The sequence below is a fragment of the Triticum urartu genome, chromosome 7A (assembly GCF_056163025.1).
Source record: "Triticum urartu cultivar PI428250 chromosome 7A, HENAU_Tu73, whole genome shotgun sequence".
Taxonomy (NCBI): Eukaryota; Viridiplantae; Streptophyta; class Magnoliopsida; order Poales; family Poaceae; genus Triticum; species Triticum urartu.
Window position 1 is genome coordinate 174,007,725 of NC_141879.1, and position 14,217 is coordinate 174,021,941.

Here is a 14,217-nt window from a genome sequence, read left to right on the forward strand (position 1 = left end):
AAGTTAGTGCATAATGAAAAGGTCCATGAACCTAAGTTCATAGCAATGGCAATCACAACTTTCGTTGCTAACTATACTATGGCGAGTGATGCAAAGGCAACGATCAAGCGACATGGTTGGAAAGATCAAGGAGCAACTATGTGAAGCAACACATGATACCATTCATCCTCCCAGGCCATGAATTTGTCTTTTTGTACAAATCGCGTTTCAACATATTTCATCATGAAATTTTACACACATATGCCTCACATCCTTGTTTACTTGTAAAAAAAAATCAGATTTTTTTGAAACCAATTTTTTTTTAATTTTGAATTTTTCAAAAATCCAGCCTCCATGGAGGCCGAGATCCAAAACGCCATTCTCCTAATGATGCACTTTCATTCAAATATAAACCGAAGATCTAAGCGCCGACAAAACTGAACTTTACTTCTTTCCAGCGTCAGCCATCTAGCAAAACAACATGAGGGTCCCTGAAAACTGCAAACGTTCTGTATTTGTAGTATTACATGAGATGAAAGCATTGACTTGGCACTAGGATTTTAGTCAGTAGTATCTCCTTCGAGGGCTATATGCGCCGGTTCCTGGGTAGTGGTAAGATCCACTTGGATGAGGCGGGGGGTGGTAGGCGTATGCATATCCATCCTGCGCACCAAAATAGCTCGGTTACGGACCACCGACCACAGATTTCAGGAAGATGATAAACAAAGGTTTACAAACATTACTCACGTTCTCAAAAGGCCATTCTGACACTTCCATAACTAACATACATAGTAATACTACCAAATTTCTAACAGCTTCACCACTAATACTAGATACTAGAATTGGTTGCAATATATTCCAGAGTTTTGATTGCACGGTATATGCATATCTAGATCAATAATATGACAATGAAACTGAAAATACACGAGTTATTGTATATTGTTGAGTTGTAAAATATTTAATTAATACAAGTTAGCGTGATAAAATGTAAACGGCTGAGTCTTTTCGCATAGATGGTAGCATGTTGAGGTGGACTTTTCCCATGCATGTTGAGGGAAATATGTTAGTAGGGATCAGGATCACCTATCTAGTCATATAGGATACATAATAAAGATTTATCATGGAAAGTAACTCCATGGTATATACTTTTTTACTTCTCTAGTATGCACTACTAAAACGATGCTTGAAATCTTGAAGTAGGGTGAAAAGTCAACCACTGAGTTGGATGTGGGTTTAACGATTTCTAAGATGGTTGGTCCCAGAAAGAAGTGACATATCTGGTTTCTAAAAGAAATTCCCAATATATGAATAACTACCTTTAATTATGACATCAGGATGAATACAGTTATACTGACACAATAAAGTGTATTTGGCAAATTATATCAATTTAATTTTCCAACAAATGCAGTATCTTTTAGCAGCAGACACAAATACTTCGGAACAGAACCAGCATTGTGCTCTTGTGGGGTATGCATACTGTACATTGATACTACTTCAGACTGAAAATACAAAGACATTGCAGTGAATGAGTAGGACAAGTATACAAACCTGGTATTGAGGATTGCTTGTGTACCCATAGGCTGGTGGTGGAGCTGCTATTTCTGTCAAATGCAACAAAAATGTATTACAAACTGAACTATCTTTGCCTAACTGAGAGCAAGTACTAGGATACAATAAACAATGAACCTAACGTAAGAGTTCAAACAAAATCAATTCAATAGCACCACCTAAAATGTATCCAACTCAATTCTAATCAAGTTCTCAAATTCATAGCTGAAGACTGAGTTGGTGTTCTCCACTGTGGTTACTATTCAACACAAAAACCATTGTCCCAAGTCTAATGTTGGTTAATTTGACCACCGGTTTTCGGCAAAAAACATTTTGAACTGCTCTCAGCTGGGCCTTTGCTCGTTGAAAGTGCACATGTTCTCCGATAGTGTCCGAAACGAGGTGGTCTACCGCTCACCCATTTTAAACATTGTTTTGGGTTTCACCCTTTCGACTTTTTGTGTTAGGGACCAAAGTCAAAAAAGACGACCGCCATGTCATGGTCTATATCTTGCTTCTCGTTGTAATGATCTTATGTAAGCTGGCCTTTGGCTTTTGAGTAATGCAATTTAAAAAAATAAAGAAAAAACAGCTGAAGACTGACCAAGCAAAAAGGTAGAATGCCTTAAAAGAAAAACAAGGTATTCTAACTACTGCTATCTCAGCAGTATGGACCTAAGGTAATGGGGGGGAAAGGTTCAAGGATTCTCTGATGTACCGCCGAAATTATTCTTCCCCCACAGAATCACACAACGCCACTTTGAGTACCATATGTATAAAATTTAGCTATTCGGTTATGTGGGCTCTTGAGCAAGTGTGGGGCTAAATGATCTTCAGCCACGGCCAAGGGCTCGGTTACAGCCAGCGCTGCTGATGACATCTTTCCACAGGGGAAGGGGGGGGGGGGGGGGGGGGGGGGGAGGCCAACAAGTCCTCCAGCTCCAGATCGAGGGCAATTGCATTGAGGCAGTCGCACCGAGCCCCATGGAGATTAGGACTGATCGGACCCAGCCAGGCGCGCCGCCTTCACCTATTGTGAATATGATACATTACCCGTGGACATAGATACCGGCAGGCATTTTGTAGTGCAGGAGGGGTGGCGTCATCGTCTCCTCATGCAGAAGACCCATTGGATAGAAGTCGTGGCTACAGTGGATGAGATAAGAAGCCTGTGATGGGAAGAAGAATAGAGCAAGGGTAGATGCAATACCTGTACAACAGGCCTCGGCAGCTCGTTGCCGATAGAGGCAACGTTGTCCTTATTTTTACAACTCTGGAGATATGAGAACTATGTTCACACATCCAGAGCAAACGCTAGAGCAAGCCTCCCTCCCTCCCAGGGTGTACTACTTTTTTTCATGCAGTACATGCTTAATGGGCTGTGGCTGTATTAGACAGTCTGTGTTGAGAATTGAAGTATTTAAATCTGCTAGCCAATTTACATGTTGGAGAGTTACCGGGTGTCACATACATGTATTGCTATAGATATGTGGCCTTAACAAAGTATCGGTGCATCATAGATGGCTGAGGCAAGCAGGAGCTGCAGTCGACATTCTTATTGGTGCCTAAGAAAGACAGGGTAAATCTAACAGGTGGAGGGTTGTCATATGGACCCACTGGGGATGTGTCCAGCAACATGGAAACAACGGCTATGCGGCGGCCTACAGACAGAAAACCGCTTATGAAACAAGCCTCGGCTGTAATCAAACCGGTTTTGGTCGTCGAGAGTTGCAACGTGCCTTTGCAACTGGTGGGTAATTTCTGGATTCAGGCTAGTTGACCGTGGTAAACATACGCTTATTCCAAGATAAACAAAAACTACAACTTCCAGTCTATAAGATATACTTAAAAGTATATCACAATTAAATTACAATGTCCATTATGTGCAGTTATTACAGTTATTAAAATATGCACATGTACATGTAATAACAATTTTCAAGATTGTACCTCTAGCATAAGGAAGACCGTCAATGTGATGGATAGTGGATGGTGCGCTTCTGCAAAACCATGGAAAACCCCAGATAATTTAAATATTTGGCAAAGATCTCATCAGTACCAAGTAAGCAGAAAGTTGATTGGAAACAAAACCTCGGATGATCATAAACATAGGTGACTGGAACATGATTTGCAGGTGCACGAACACGATTTGTAGGAGGGATGTATCCAGCATGAGGTTCCTAAAGGCATGGAGGCAGCATATACTAATTTATACATGAAACACGTATGACATAAGATTATGAGAATGTGAATATTAAGATCAAGAATTTTCATGTATACCAGGTCACGAGCATTTGGTTTAGATCTGGAAGATGCGCCCGCAATGGGGTAAGATTGGTTGCCAGTTACATATTGAGGTCCCACAGGGCGTTTAATGTTTCCAGAAGATTCTCCTGCATAGGGAACTCTAGCATGACCACCATGAGATGTTCTGTTGGAAGGTTTTGTCAGAACACCACCTGCACAATAACATGTATAAGAAATAGTACCCATTAACAAACTTAAACCAAATTGTCAGAGAACATACGATTCTTCCGTGCTCTCTTCGGTGCCCTTTCATTTACAGCGGTATTTTCAGTCTTTCCAGCTTTCCGTTTGCCTTTAGATGGGTTGGATGATTGTGGTACTTTCGCATCAACATGTGAGGTCAGCTTGCTCACATCACCTTTTCGCAATTTATGTGGTGAATCCTTCTTCACTCTGACCTCCCTATTCTGGTTCTTTTTCTTAATAGAATTGTTGGTGTCTTTGGAAGTTGCATCACTATTGACCTTGACCCCACCTTTAGCACTCTTCTTGTCCAGTTGTGTTTCCCGACGTGGTCGAGCAAGACTTGCAGCCAGCTAGGTACAGAAAAAGAACAGTTGTCTGGCCAAGTTAGCAAGAACTATAGCAGTTTTAGATGAGAACCAATACAAGCAGGATTTAGGATACCTTAACTTCACCACCAATATTGGCACTGTTTATTCCTTCCACACAAGCTAATGCACTCTTCCTGGATGAGAATTCAACAAAAGAAGTTTTCGTTTTTGACTTCTTTAAAATGTGAACATCCTGAATCACCCCATATGCTTTGCAACATTCTTTAACTTTGCCCTTATCCCAAGAAAGAGGAACATGTTCGAGGTATACTGTTTTAACCTACAGACAAAGTAACGGTAAATTACGAAACAAAAACAATGACAGTATTTCCAGGTGCAAAGTACTAAAGGCTATTAAGCACATGCGGTTTAGCTTAAGTATAGACTTGCATACAAAACATAGTACTGAACTTGGTTGTGGGATGCTTGGAATGATTTAAGATACCTTTAATATTCTATAAACTGCTGGGCAACTTCTGGTTCTTTAACAACGGTCGAGCCTAGTTCTGTATTCCCTAAAACTGGCCAACACCCAGTTACCAGGATTGATGCAGCACCATATCAGGCACACAGAGGCACATATGGGGCCGCAGACATGGGCATGAGACCAAAGTCAATGCAGAACTTCCAATGGTACCAGACATGGAGTGTTAAAATTGGTGGGCTTAACTCCTACGGTCCTATCACCACCAACTGAGCACTGGGAAAAGAGAGACCTCAATAACTCAATTCAGCAACCTTAACTCCTGATGTGCATGATCATACCCCTTCAACATCTGAGTGAGGCATTTGTGCAAGGTTTCTCTTGTGCTACAAGACCTTGCAAGGCTGATTTAAGGGTAAGGAGGTTGTGGGCTCATGGCAGCAGGAAGGAACAAAATGGATTGTCTATGAACGGATGAGAATAGGCAAATTGGGCCGGTACGTGTAGGATGAATCACAATCCTGACAACTCGATCCAAAACAACCAAGACCAAGCGAAAGAGCAGAAGTCCCAAGGTTGAAGTTTAAGTATAAAAATATATATATATACAGCCAACTAACCTTCTGTAGGTTGTTGGTCTATTTGGTTATAGTTGATGTTTTCTATGGTTTAACATAGTTCAGTCTTCAAAAACGTGCAACCTAAATATGTGTTCATGCTCCAAAAGTTTCACCAAACAAACCTAGCTGGTATTAGGAACTGCTATTTCTGACTCGAGACAGCATTCAAAAGATAAGTTCATTAAGTTGTTCAAATAACTCTTAACAGCCAAAATTGATGAATTAGCAATGAATCAACTCACAATTATGCAAGACATCTTAATATCTTAGAACATACTAAACTGGCAATAGCTGCTTTACCTGCAGCATAGCAAGCTCCAGGCTTGATTCTGTAGGGATTTGAGCAGATTCTTTCACACTTTTAACAATGGTAATCAATGCATCTGGTTTCTGTAGCAGCTGAGATGCAGCTTTGGCGTTGTCAGGCGAAGCAAATTTGAGAAAAGTAATCCCTCGGTTTTGTCCTCCAGTTTCAGGATCAACGGGTAAACTCATATCAAATCCATCGATTCCGATACTTCTCAAGGAAGTTCGCACCTACAAATTAAAGTTGAGAAAACAATTAAACTAAATGAAGCAGAAGTTGTCGCATCTTGAGAAACAATTGGAAGCTGGTGGAAATTTGTTTTCTATTATACCAATACAACAAGATAAACAAGAATGAATCATGATGTATGCAACCATTCCGTTTGCATAGAGGATCAACTCTGTCAGTCCTTGAATATATACATAATTCACAAAGAAATTATTCATATAAAATATAATACCTTTGATGGCAAAAAAAATCACAAATGAGGCTACACAACCTAGTTCCTATTAATTAGAAACTTTCCACACATTAGTGCTTGTAACATATGCAGTTTTCACTGTACGCTTCCATGAGGTCCATGACTCTTGCTATATTAATTTGTTTGAATAAGACATAAAACATAAAAACATTCCATTAGTAGTTTGTGGTACTTGAAGTACCCCTGACACCCATTATCAACACTATTTGGTTATAAAACAGAAAAACTTCAATTAGTGGTTTGTGGAATTGTACAGGTAGATCAGGCCTCATCTCATATCTTATAAACTAAGTGAATGAACACATCTTTGTATCCAAAATGTTAATTTTATACCATAATCCTATTCTATTAGAAAGATCAGCATCATTTCAGTTACGGCATGATGGCGCCAAACCACTGTTTTCGAGTCGTTCTGTGGTACGACTCTTGACTAGTCGTGACTAGTCTATACTCATGGTCGACTAGTCGACATGAGTTAAGTAATAGGTACAGGGGAGGAGCAGCAACCAGCTTGCGGTGGCGCCGGCCGGCAGGATTGTGGGGCAGCAGAGTCGGCCAAGGGGCAAGGGAGAGGGTTACAGGAGGATAGGTTTGGGTTATGACAGGCGGGGCTAGCTTTTAGTCATTCGACTCAAAAACTTGGACTAGTCGCAACTAGTCGATTATTCGAGTCGACATGTTGAGTCGACTTTCAGTTACGACTAGTCGTTCTACTAAAAAACAGAAACAGTGCACCAAACAAAAAGCCTTTCATACACATATAAAGATTAGTTTTTTTTTAATTCAATATCTTCCAGAGAGCCAAACAGCCTCAATAAGTTCCTATTGATATGGAAATATTCTAATATTCAACATACAGTTCAGACTATAGCACTCTTGAAAGAGTATATGTATGGATTTTCTAAACATCAGGATCAGAAAAAGCTTGTTATATCTTACCTGCTCTTTTGTCCAGCTTTTGCAGATGTTGCTAAGGTAAAGGGTATTATCACCTCTAGAAGCTGATACTTTAACCCTTCCCCCTGTCACCTGAGAAAAATAATATGCAAGGAAAATAATGGCCTTATTCAACAAACTAAGACATATTCAAAGAAAACCATTTGAAGGACAGAAGGGTTTATTGCGTCAAAACCTCAGCTCCCTCCTTAAATTCGGCAAGAGCCTTCTTTGCAGCTTCAGTGCTCATATAACGAACGAATGCAATGCTGTTCTTTTTTCTAATTGTTTTAATAGATTCAATCTCTCCGAATTGAGAAAAGACCTCTGTAATGTCTTTCTCAGCACAATCCTTAGGCAATCCATGAAGAAATACTTGCAAGTCTTTAGTATTGCCCACTGAAACTGAACCTAGTGTAGGCAATGAGGAGTCAAGTTGACCATTCTGCGCCTCAGAATGGACACTCAACTGGCAGGCAACACCACCCTCGTCGTTATTCCCATGTGTACCTTCATGCCCAGATTCTTCATGTTCTTCTTCAGATAGTTCATTCATGTCTGGAGTATACATGGAAAAGATGACCACATTAAAACCACCGACTAATTGGAGATAGTATAGGGCACGAGAAACATGAGTTTTGCATGCAATTCGCATTTTTGAGCGGACAGGAAACAGTGTCATGCATAATGTTCAGCATAAGAATGTGCATTATATGACAAAAATACACCGCAGTATTCCTCACAAATAGATTTTAATATTTGATGCCAATAGACAAATAAACTACTGAACATTCCAACCATGAGGGGGCATGTTTAATGAGATGGCACTCAGTCTCTATGGGCAACCTCGCTTCATATAAGAAACCGTCAAAATTGGGCATATATGAATCAGCTAATTGTCAGTTCCATGTCTTCGGTCCATTTTGACACATAAGTGCTCACCAATAAGCAAGTGAGGGTACAAAATCTCAATTTTCCATGCAACATTGATCAATATCTCGTTCCTCCACCCTCAACCTAACGACTTCAACTGTAAGCGATAACATCTAAACAAGTCCAGTCAAAAACAAGATTATTATTACCATGAAAAAGAATAGGCAGCCCTACTTACCATCTGGGGTGGCGCCATCTCCCGGGACCTCTGTAGCATCCTCTTCCATTGCATCCTCTTCTGCCTCTTCTTGTCCCTCATCCACATTAGCAGCCTCCTCGGGCTCCTCTACCACGGCAGACTCTAACCCCGTAACTTCACCGCCGCCCTCCTTGGATATGGTCACCATCGCTTCCTCCTCAGCACCGCCCTCCACAGTCACCGTCTTCTCCGACCCAGCCGCCAGCACCGTATCCTCCTCATCATCCTCGACTGCGTTGGCTTCCTCCTCTGGGTCCTCAGGATCCTCCTCCACGTCCTCAGCATCCTCCTCCGCTTCCTCGGGATCATCCTCCCCATCAGGGTCCTCCTCCTCCTCCTCCTCCTCCTCCTCCTCCACCTCCTCCGACTCCTCCACCTCCTCCACCTCCTCCGACTCCTCCACCTCCTCCGGCTCCTCCTCCTCGGGCTCCTCCTCGTCGAGTTCCTCCTCTACGGACTCCGCCCCGGTGGCCTCCTCACGCTCCACCTCACCGAGATCCTCCACCGCCATCTTGTCGTTCCCGCCACCATCCTCCGCAACCGTAACACTAGCCTCCGACGACTCGGGAGGGGTCGCCGCCACAACCGGAGCGGGCGCCGGAGAGGTCTCTGGCGGGGCGGCAGCGGGAGTGGTCTCCGGCACAGCCGGAGGGGGCGCCGGGGATCTCTCTGGGGTGGCGGCCGCCGGAGGGGTCTCCGCCACAGCCGGAGGGGGCGCCGGGGATCTCTCTGGGGTGGCGGCCGCGGGAGGTGTCTCCGCCGCAGCCGGAGGGGGCGCCGGGGAGCTCTCTGGGGGGGCGGCCGCAGCCGCGGCCCGCCGGAGTTTCTTGGCTTTGGCTGGAGGCATGAGGAAGGTCGCCGAGGGTTTGCTGTGTTGAGGTCGGGTGTCGTGGTTCAACGGCGAGGGTGGAGATTGGAGATGTGTCTGATTCGATCAGTTTCATGAAAGGGGAAAAAAACATCACCGGTCACTGAACTTGGGTCGTACTCCGTTTCGGGGCCCAGAAGTACACATACCTGAGGCTCCCGGAGGCTGGGGGGCGGCTGCCCTGGGGCCCGAAACGGAGTGGGCCTCAGGTATGTGCTTCTGTAAAAAAAAAATCGGTTTTCACTAGTTTTTTCTATTATTTCTTTCTTTTTCTTCGGTTTTCTTCATTTCTCCTTATTTTTCAGTGGTTTTCTTTGGGTTTTTTCTTTCTTTATTTTTATGTGTTTTTATTTATAGTTTTCATGATTTTTAGAACCATTTTTATTGACTTTTTATTTTTTGGTATGTGTTGTTTGTGTCGTTATCCCTTTCTATGTACATTTTTTATGTACATGTGAAACATTTATTTTTGGGCCGCGTTCGATTTCCCTTGGCTCCATGGCTCCGCTCCCGAAGCACTAGTTAAAATACTTGGAGCCATCAAACAGTTGCTCTGCAGATTCTAGAATTTGAAGAAGTTGGTGGACTGCCGAACGCGCCCTTATACTATACATGTTAAACATTTTTTAAAATTCACAAAGTTTGAAATAAATGTTTTAATGTCTACATATTTTGTTTACATGAAGAATATTTGTATGAACATTTATTAATTTAATACATGATTAGAATTTTCAAATACAATGATTACAATTTGTTTCAAATACATGTCGGATGCCTGCCTTTTTCATAAACATTGTACATTCTTCATATACATCTGAAACATATATTTTTCATACGTTTAATATTTTCTAAATACATGATTAACATTTCTTTTATAATGTCACATACAATTTTTGAAATGCGTCAATAATTTGAAAATGTCACAAACATTTTTTTGTATGCTATCAACATTTTTCGTATACATTTAAATTATTTATTTTATATATATTTAAAAAATAAAATATATGATTGATATTTTTATAATGTCATATAGTACTTTTTTAAAACACATGAACATTTTAAAATTTCACAAACATTTTTTTAATATGCTATCAACATTTTTTTGAATTAAGCTAACAATTGTTTTACATCGTTTAACATTTTTTTATTCCACAATTTAATTCTTTTTTATATATATTCTGAAATACATGTATTTAAAACATTTTAGAAAATAAGAATGAATATATAAAAAACAAAAGGCATGGTCAAAGGAAAAAATAGGAGAAAAGACGATCTTACCTGGAACCTACCTAGTCCTGGCCATCTCCGGCCCGGCCCTATCGGCCCACCCAGGCTCGGCCCTAAAATCCAGGGCCTAGGCCCGATGGGCTTACTCGTGGGCCGGGCTTGGGCCTGAGTTTTGAGCCCACCAGCAGGGCCTGGACGGGCTTGGGCTTGGCATATTGGCATTTTAAGGAAGAGGCCCGGCCCACGGCCCTAAACCCTAAGGGCTTTTTACCAGATGGGCCGGCTTGGGCTTGAAAAGTAGGCCCGATGGTAGGGCCTGGGAGGGCCTGGGCCTCAATTTTCTGTCGTGGGCTTCTTAAGGCCTGGCCCGGCCCATGGCCAAGTATAAACCTACCTAGACCGGCCCATTTGCGACGCCCTGGCGTGAGTGCTCGCTCCAACTCGCATTAGGCGATAAGCTTATCTAAAAAGGCGAGGTATAGGCTCGCTCGCCTCCCTCTGCCTTCCTGGATGCGAATGCGATGATGGCTTCCATCTTAACCTGCCCCCCACAACGCAGTGCGGCTCCTGCTTGAGAGCATCTACAATAGATGATGTAGATGTATAAATACCAGCTTTTTACATCTTTGAGGCCAAAAAACTCTACTCCAACAAATGATGTAGATCTATAAATTTTTACATCATCTCCTCCAAGTGATGTAAAATACAACACTTAAAGATCCTGCATCACCAGCCGCCTGGTAATATAAAACGCCCAGCCGCGCGCTAAACGCCAATCTAAAACTTCCAGCCACCCGCTGGACACCCACCTGCCTCCTGCGCGCCGCCCGGCCTCATGGCCGAATCTGATGACCCCACCGCCGGTCTGACCCACCTCACCGTTGCTGTCGTCGGCACTATGACCTTCCCCTACTCCGCCGCCACCATGCCGCCCCATCCCGCCACGTCAAGTTTACCCTACCTCAACTGGTCGCCGCCGCCGAAATCGGTGCGTCGTCGACGAAGAAGTAGGCGGCGGCCCAACCCTGTGGCGGCGTGAAGCGGTTGGCGGCGCGCAACCCCGCCACGGCTCCATCTCGGACAGCGAAGAAGACGAAGGCGGCCGCGACTGCTTCAACCGATTCGATGTCGTCGGTGGCCGCGGCAACTATCGTGGGACATGGGCCGCCTCCTCCTACGCCACTGCAAGCCACGCCGCGCCCATGGAGTAAGACTCGGCCACGCCCGTGGCCATCGCTTCCAACGTGATCGATGAAATGTGGCAAAGTTAAAAAATCTTTTTATTTTTATTTCCTATACAAATAGAATGTGAGATTGCGTGTACACCCATTTTGCAATCTTTATGATGAAGCATTCATGTGCATGACAAATGTCACAACAAAGATTATATCTTTCAAGAGTATGCATCACAAGAACATGATACTCAATTTGATGATGATAATCTTGACATGGGCGACGAGAGCTTTGCTGGAGGAAGAATCACAAATTATACCAACGCCGAAGTTGTGTTGATTTGTATCACATGTAAGCAAATCTCTCTTGATCCATCCGTGGGGACTGTCCAAGCCGCCACCACCTATTGGGACCGCATCAAAGAATTCTTGGATGAGCACAACACTAGTGGCCACTTTTGATTGAGGGATTCTATTTGTCAACATTGGGGCACCATCAACGGCGAATGCCAAAAGTGGGCGGGTATATTGGCCAATGTTGATCGCATGAATCCAAGTGGTTGCAGTGATAGTGACATGGTAATTGCTTGTTACTTTTGTGTACTTTGTTGCTTGGATGTTCATTATTTGATGATGGTACTTGTCGGGGGATGAACCTCGGGCAGGCAACGGAACCCGGATCCTTTTCAAAAACAACGGAGCCAGCATCGCCCTCAAGACGGCTTGCGATTTGCCGGGTCGCTCGACCCGGCCTAATCCTCAAGACTTCTCCAACAAGCCAGCTCCCCCTGTGGCGTGTTCTCCAACCCAGCCAAGGGTCCATGGCCATCCCATCCCAGTCGTACGATGGGACAAGTCTCCACCAACTGATGACTGAAGCCATAGTACCCCTCCCATGCCTCTGGTCAGCCGGACGAGGCAATAGTGCCCCCCACCTACCCGCTGACCAGGGCCGACGTGGCAACAGTGCATCCATCGTCACCCATGACGCCAGCAAGCCGCGACCTGATGAAGCGCCACTGTAGCCGACTCAACACGGCCACTCCCTAACGATCGACAAGACGGCCAACAATGCCCCTGCACCGGGCGGGTCCCATGCCCGGGGAACCCAGCGAGGCCTGGTACCCAACGGGTCCCAGCACCAGGTTCCTGGACACTGATGACTCGGCCCTACCACCTTGTAACATTACCATTGTACCCCTAGGGGGTTAACCTATAAAACCCCCTAGGAGCCCTCATGCATACGGGCGGATTATCTCCTTTCACTTGCACACACACCTAGCTAGCAATACCCGAGGAGAGGGAGCTGCCTAAGCCTTGGCCAGCATTCCTCCTTCCTCCATACAGCTCCAAGAGCGACCCTATACTGTTACATATTAACCACACTCGGCAGGACTAGGGGTGTTATCTCTTCGGAGAGCCCCGAACCTGGGTATGTCTTGCATCCCGTGCTCGCTCATGTCGACCTCGCCTCTGGAGCCCACCAATGCCCTCGAGCCTTCTCCTCTCTTTAGCCATCCATTGGCATCTGTTGTGCGTCCACCATGACAATTGGCGCCCATCGTGGGGCCGCTCGAGGTCCTGGCCAAGAGCATGCTTCAGACGAGGCTCTTCTTCGACTCCGACGAGTCCGTCACGCTGGCGGACGACGTCATCAACGCACTCGCCACCTCCTTCGCCGCGCTGCGCCTGTGACCGATGAGTGCCCCAACGAGGTACTTGACTTTTCCGACTCCCCCCTTTCCCTCGGCGGCGGCACTCCCGCCGGGGCAATGGACCTCTACGTGGAGGTTTTCGTCACCGACACCGGTGCCGCTTCCTCGTCCAGCGCGACAAGGAAGGCCGCCGAAGCCAGGACCGCAGTAGTATGGGCCAGCCCGCCTAACCCACTGTGGGCCATGATGCAGAGCCTTTGCGTCCCCATCGGCAGCGACATCGACGCCTCCAACATCGCTGAGGCCCAAACTCGCCTCGACGAGGACCGCCAGCGCCTGCTGGACCTCATCGAGACGCTCGTTGCCACGCAGCGCCGCCTCGACTCCGCTCAGCTGGAACGCAACGCCGCCTACGGCTTCACGCCAGACGCGCCCAAGCCAAGCTGGCTCGCCCAGGTGCGGCTTGGGGCGGCGCGATCGGGCGCGCCTTCGGCGCTGTCCCTCCCGTCTACGAGACTCTCGTGAAGAATATGCGCGTTGCCCAGACAGCCGTGGTCGCCCTGGACCAACTCGCATGCAAAGAGCTACAGAACCGCCTTAAGAGGGTGAACGACCTCCTCGCTGCGGCCAACGCGCAGCAGGACCGCCTCAACCAACTCGCCAAGCCGGCCGGATCCGGCTCCACCCGCGTCACTGGACCCGGCGACTTCCAGCACATGGCATCCTCGCCACCCGGCGAGGCGCACTCCGGCCGCATCCGGACCCGGCGCAACCCCGCCCTGACGACCGCCAGCGGCTTGGGTGACGAGCCGGCTTCGGAGGCCCGACGCCGACTCGACCCTCTGCTCCAACCCAACCGACGTCCGACGGGAGGCGACCCGGCCCCCGCAGCATGGTGACCGACCGGCTGGGCCCGCGCGCCATCAACGACACCGACGCCTGTCACCACCTCAACCGACTCGCCCTCTCCCAAGAGCTAGAGGAGACCGGCCCCATCGGACCGGCGTGCT

General features: G+C 46.0%; 1 protein-coding gene across 1 annotated transcript; it reads right to left on the reverse strand.

Moving 5' to 3' along the window:
• Positions 1-402: 402 nt before the first annotated feature.
• LOC125517947 (uncharacterized) lies at positions 403-9,221 on the reverse strand. Its single transcript, XM_048682907.2, has 11 exons — positions 8,265-9,221; positions 7,350-7,711; positions 7,157-7,246; positions 5,730-5,966; positions 4,459-4,665; positions 4,052-4,367; positions 3,805-3,983; positions 3,616-3,704; positions 3,475-3,524; positions 1,528-1,580; positions 403-642 (listed from the first exon to the last, which is right to left on the reverse strand). Exons 1-11 carry the CDS (start codon positions 9,130-9,132, stop codon positions 544-546), a joined length of 2,550 nt encoding a protein of 849 aa, XP_048538864.2. The 5' UTR covers positions 9,133-9,221; the 3' UTR covers positions 403-543.
• Positions 9,222-14,217: the final 4,996 nt, after the last annotated feature.

Excerpts from the sequence above, each read along its gene's own strand:
- LOC125517947 (XM_048682907.2), bottom strand. The coding sequence starts at position 9,132 with ATGCCTCCAGCCAAAGCCAAGAAACTCCGGCGGGCCGCGGCTGCGGCC. Across the intron at positions 4,666-5,729 it reads TGGAGCTTGCTATGCTGCAG|GTTAAAACAGTATACCTCGA; the intron begins GTAAAGCAGCTA and ends CTTTGTCTGTAG. Across the intron at positions 1,581-3,474 it reads CGGTCTTCCTTATGCTAGAG|AAATAGCAGCTCCACCACCA; the intron begins GTACAATCTTGA and ends TGCATTTGACAG.